Source organism: Lygodium microphyllum, chromosome 24 (genome assembly GCF_053477565.2).
Source record: "Lygodium microphyllum isolate KBCC chromosome 24, Lygodium_microphyllum_v1.1.10, whole genome shotgun sequence".
Lineage (NCBI taxonomy): Eukaryota > Viridiplantae > Streptophyta > Polypodiopsida > Schizaeales > Lygodiaceae > Lygodium > Lygodium microphyllum.
In genome coordinates, this window is record NC_141158.1 from 12,260,001 (window position 1) to 12,265,907 (window position 5,907).

Genomic DNA, 5,907 nt, shown 5'->3' on the forward strand with positions numbered 1-5,907 from the left:
TGTGTGTGCAAAGCGCGTGCAAAAAGCTAGTATACATATATATAGAGGGAGATAGAGAGATTTCACACATCTGTGTCACAAAGTGAATGCATTTTTGCATATGGAGACATGTTGCTTACTATAGTGTGCAAATGCATATGATTATTTACATACATGCTTCGTTGAATAATCTTATTAAATAGCTTAATCACATTCTTAACATTTCACACATTAAGTGCAAAGTGCCTCGTACTTTGTGTGTGAACGATAGTGAGCAAAGCCTACTTCCCCTTGTTCTCACAAAAGCGCAAAATGAATGAGATGAAACCTCCTGAGCTTTACAAGTTGGTTTTGTGGTTTGAGGGTAGGCAAGACCAGCTAAGTATTGATAAGAGCCAACCAATTTTCTTTAAAAAAAAATGAAAGCTACAAAAAATAACCCTACCCGCACAATGCACATTACAATTGCGTTATGCTATAATGTGCCTCGTGGGGCTTAGAACTTATATCAAAAGTCTTCCAGATCGAAAACTATAGAATAAATATTTTCTTCGAAAGGTTAGGAAGGCCATCGACGGTCTGGAACATTCTCGTCTAGAAGTGTCTCTTCTTCCAGACTTTTCAGGATCCTTCCGACGACTTCCCTTCTCTCTTCTCTTTGAAATAATAAAGCCTCCCCCCATCCATTCAAAACAGGCCCCGAAAGATTTTCATCACCTTCACTCAGCCTCTCACGTCACACAACCTCTCAAACATTGCCTGCATTCTTTCTTGTGTCTCCGTCGTCTCACCTATTCATTATAACCATCATCGCATATCGATCTCATTGTGATCGGTTAGCTCTTCTGCCAGGTAGATCCCCATTCCTGTTTCGACAGCGAGGAAATGCCCGTTGTGTCCTTCCCTTACCATAGCGCCTCGCCGCCCAGCGATCCATATCGCAGGCGCTTCCCCCCGCCCAATTTCCAACCCGCTACCCCATCAGAAGATCGCCGCCATCGCCGATCCTCAAGCTTCGACGAGTATTTCCCTCCCGAGAAACACTACTACAGGCCCTCCCCGCGCAATTATCAGCGCCATCGCTCGCAAGAGCCATACCCCCCCTATCACGACAGTGAGCCGTACAATGCGCCAGTCTATGGCGACGGCCCCTATCAATACGACCGTCGTCCTCCTCCCCCTCCTCCTAGGCCAGTCTACTACTACCCCTACCATGAAGATGTAGCAAGCCCGCCTCCTTACTATGATTATCGCTACCCCCCTGCATACTATGAAGATGCAGCAGGTTATCCTTATGATCGTTATCCTCGTCGCGCAGTGCCTGCTTCCTCTCACCCCCCGGCCTATGCTAGGCGCCAAAATGCAGATGTCGAACCGCCTCAGTACTACGTCTACTACGATGATCCTCTACCTAGTGGCAGCCGTTACGGTGATCCGCTGACAAGAGAGCCTTCCGGAGTCAGGTATGGCGAACGACCTCCTTTTCCTCTCCGAATCCTACCTGTGTCTGATAATGATGTGGCCGTGCCAGTCAAAAGTGATGATTCAGAGATGGCCAGGAAGTATCCTTTTGGCAGGGGTTTTCCTGTCATCTGGAGGGATGGCGCGCCCTATGCCATGGTGCCATTATCGGCGGCTGATGGGAAGCAAGTGCCAGTGATACAGGAACTGGCAGATGAGAAAACTGGGGGAGATGCACCCTCCATCAAGGATGCGGGGGATCGCCTGCTTCCTCTGTTTTGGAATAGCCGCGGCTCTCCTTTCCTTCTTACGCCTCCGCCTCCAGCCGATTCAGGAGATTCTGTGCAGACCGAAGAGGAGGTCCCTACTGCTGCTGCAGCCAAGGAGGTTGGCTCCTCTTCTAAGATTGGAAAAGAGGGCGCCACCGCAAAGGATCAACAGCAGCCAGGGAGCAATGCCGGCCCTCTTGCCAACGAGCGTTTCTGCCCTATCCTGTGGAAAGATGGAGTGCCATTCATGATCATTCCTCCCTCAGCTTCCAGTGCCGATGATCAGGAGAGTAAGCAGGCGGGTAAGCCAGCTCCGGCTTCCGCCTCCAAATCCCAGACGCCATCTGTTCCTGCAGTGGCAACGAAGGTCATTCCTGTTGTCCAAAAGGATGAAACTGCAGATGCTGTTCATGTGAAACCTGCGAAAGATGATACTAAGATGAATAGAGATGCAAACGAGAAGAAGGATGTAAGGAAGGGCTCAGAATCTGCTTCCCCCAAGAAAAAGTTCGCTCCTATTGTACTGAAGGTCGACAAGCCTAAAAAGAAGTCTGAGTCTCCGCTCAAGGCAGAGAGCCCTCCAGTGAGAATAGAGCACCCAACACACAAGAAAGATGTACCGCTGAAGGAAGTTGATGTGCGAGAGACTTCTGCATCCAAGGCAAAGGAGCCATTGGAGAAGACAGAGATGACGGGGAAAGTAGACGAGTCCATGAAGAATGCTGACTTGGCAAAATCAGGGGAAACAGCAGAGCCATTGAGGGAGCCATGTATGCTAACCAGTCGTTCAATCAAAGTAGAGTCCCTGAACAAAGCTGGCAATGAAATAGAGTGCCTAAAGACCTCTGCCTCTACGGATGCACCTCCAGCAGGCGAAGCAGTAGAGAAATCCTGCTGTCCAAATCCTGAGATTGGAGGACAAGTTGCAGCATATACGGTCAGGACGAAAAAATCCTTTTCAGATGCATCTGCAGCTACTCTTATTCAATCTGTGTATCGTGGTCACCTTGTCCGGAAGTGTGAGCCTCTGAAGCATTTGCGCGTGATTAAGAATGTGGAAATTAAAGCGTCTGAATTGGTCGCGCAAGCCGCCGGCACGAAACAAGACTCAATGGAGAGGAAGAGGATCGCAGAAGGAATTACGACTCTTCTCTTGCAGCTTGACGCTATACAGGTGAGGGAGGATACTAGGTTCTGGAACCTTTTCCAAATGTGGATTATCTGTTGGTCTATTGTTCCTTAGGACGTTTCTCACATCAATTCTGGCAAAATTTGTAACTTTATCTATTTGTCTCATGCCCTTTGAAAGTTTCTAACGTTAGTCCTTTGATACTTTGCGTCTAGGGCGTGCATCCATCTGTCCGAAGCATAAGAAAGGAGGCGGCCAAAAAATTGATACACATGCAGGAGAACGTAGATGATGCGTGCGAGGATGCTCCTCCAGCAGCATCTGATGGATTGAGTGATGCCCAGGTTGTTCCTGTTCCTGTTGACGATCAGATCCTTGGGTCTGTGGCTACAAACAATGTAAGCGAGGCTGTGGTAGCAGATGAATCTGTTCATCTAGCACAATCGTCCAAGACTGCTGAGGATCTGCGTAATGAATATAGTGAAACAGGGCAGGAAGCTCAAGCGGATATGAAGGACGACACTCAAGAGATCAAGAGGGACGAGCCAAGCCACCAAACTACTTTAGGCTGTCAAGGTATGGACCTGGCATCTACGATGGCTGGCACAACTCAAGAAAGTGAGGAGCCTATGTCACTCAAGTGTGACAAGGTGAAGGATAACTTCACACCCGAATTGAGTGTTCCCACCAGGGACAATGTAAGAACAATGCCCAGTGGCCTTGTAGAGGGGCTGGATAAGCAAAATGATGTAGAGGTGGCAGGTCTTGAAACAGTAGACTCTGTACTACAGAGCTCTGACAGCAAAATAATGGGTTCAGAAACAATAAACGAACTAACAAACGGGAGCAAAACGGTGGAGTCGGGGAGCCAAGTAGCAGAGGAGAAACTGGAGGTATCAGGCCAGGAAACAGAGGGAGTCAGCCTGGCTGCAGAGCAGGATAAGGTACTGGTTTTAGAAATGCCCTTGAGTAATGGAGATGCCAAGGAGATAGGTCGAGAGACGGAGGAACTCTGCCTACTAACAGAAGAGAAAAAGGCTCTGGGCCATGAAACAGAGGAAGCCTTCCCGGAAACAGCGTCAATGAATGCATTGGTAGTAGAAGAACCCACATGTAATGAAGCAGCAAAGGAGGTGCACCTGCTGTCGAAGTCTCTTGATCTTAACGAGACAAACCAGTCAGCAAAGCTGGGAGGAACAGTGCAACCTGAGGAACATTTTCCTCGTTGTGAGGGTGAGGTGCCGGAAGAATGTGCATTGGATAAAATAGGTAACAGTGAGAATTCACCAGAAAAGTCACAAGTATCTCTGGAAGACAATGCACTGGCAGAACCAAAGGAGCATGAAGGATTGTGTGGACTAAAGGAGCCACTCCAACACAGACAACCAGGGGACGAAATTGTGGAAGAATTTCTGGACCTTGGAGCGGAAGAAATACGGAGGCAAGTCTGTGAAGAAGGTCCAAGAGCATCAGAGCTGACCACACTTGATGACAATGAAGAACGGTTGAAATTATTCAGAGCAGTGGAACTGGAAGTGAAAGAAGACAGTGAAAAGGTAGAAGGCGGCATTGAAAACGGTGCAGATAGTGAAAATGATGTGGGATCATGCAAGGTGGAGAGCAAGATAAAAGATTCAGTTGCCACTACAGTTGACAATGAGTCCATGAGGGAAAGGAAGATCCAGGTGCAGATGGAGGAAGGAGCACCTGGAAGCACCACAGTCATGGAACTGGAGCAAGCAGCAGGAGACACTATAGTCCCGGAACTGGGGCAACAGAATATTGCCATTCATGAAAATCTCGAGGCTCAACATTATAGCGGTGAATCTGCAGCCGAGGCATGGGGTTTTGAGAATGTAGCTGCAGAAGTAAATGTGGTCCCAGCTTCAGATTCTTCATGTGTCTCAAACTCTTTGGATTCGGGGGTTAATTTGGAAGGTGTGGCGCCCAAAGCGGAGGAGCATCCTCAGATCTTGGAGATTGGAAGTAAGTCGGAAAGTGCAGGGAATGAAGCAGCAGCAGAAGAGCACGCCCTTGCCACTGCTGGTTTGGTCTTGGACAAACCAATGCTAGAAGGTAACTCTGTGGAAGAGGAGAATGCCACAGTCGCTATGGATGCAGCAAATGATAAGTCCACGGAGATTGCGGCTTTTCTGTGTCCAGAAAGCACAACTCCGGAGGAGCAGAGCAATGCTCATGAGGAACTGCGACCAGATGATGTGGATACAATTCATGTGTCGCTGGATGATGTCGTAATGTCTAAAGAGCCAGGGCAAGGGGAGGCAGCAGAAATGGAGGCAACAGAAATAGACATAGAGAATACTTACCTTCTTCGCCAGTTGTACGAGGAGAATAAGGAACTGAAGGCTATAGTGGAGAAGCTGGCAGAGTGCAACCATAAGCAGGCTGCCTCCATTATTCAACTGAGTGATAGAATCGAGCGGCTTGAGCAAATCTACTCAAAGAAGATTAAGGTTGCCAAGCCAGGGAGGATTAAAACCTGCCCCAACAAGGGGAGTAAGCGCAGTAAGTGAAGAGTATCATGTTTACAGTTGAGTCTATTGGTTTACGATCTGATGGGTTTTGTACATAGTTAATTAATTGTTGGGTAAATTGTTACAACTTGGAATAAATAAGAGAAAAAGACCTTCCTGAACGTTTTCTAATTCCGTTGTCGATTTGCATAACGCGAAAAGTGTATTAACGTTAATTTTCTTAAGAACACTTACGACGTTAATTGAGCGTATTTGCAAGGGGAGGAACGAACTTATCTGATGGTCCCTTCTCTCGTCGGTACCTTTTTGTGTTTAGCATTATTAGCTACAAATTCTCTACATAATTTTACGATCACTACTTAAAACATCGAACGTCTGTGTGTGAAGTTGATGCCTTGAAACTTCAAACGTATAATAATGAAAATTGTATTTGCCTTCTTATTTTGATTCCGTGCGTCTAACTTTATCTATCTGCATCACCACTTGCCTCTCTACTACTTTCTGAGTTGAGTTCTCTTGCAAGCAATTTTGCGGCTCCCTATTGATATACAAGTGTTGCTCATACATCTACAAT

General features: G+C 47.2%; 1 protein-coding gene across 2 annotated transcripts; it reads left to right on the top strand.

The window, feature by feature from the left end:
- Positions 1–656: 656 nt before the first annotated feature.
- On the top strand, positions 657–5,397 carry LOC148014849 (uncharacterized). Of its 2 annotated transcripts, XM_087665445.1 has the most exons (3): positions 1,325–1,442; positions 1,511–2,883; positions 3,054–5,397. In XM_087665445.1, the coding sequence occupies exons 2-3, from the start codon at positions 1,531–1,533 to the stop codon at positions 5,370–5,372; spliced, it is 3,672 nt and encodes a 1,223-aa protein (XP_087521571.1). In that variant the 5' UTR covers positions 1,325–1,442; positions 1,511–1,530; the 3' UTR covers positions 5,373–5,397. The 2 variants fall into 2 exon arrangements, with proteins under 2 accessions (XP_087521570.1, XP_087521571.1); XM_087665444.1 differs by having other exon boundaries at positions 657–2,883.
- Positions 5,398–5,907: the final 510 nt, after the last annotated feature.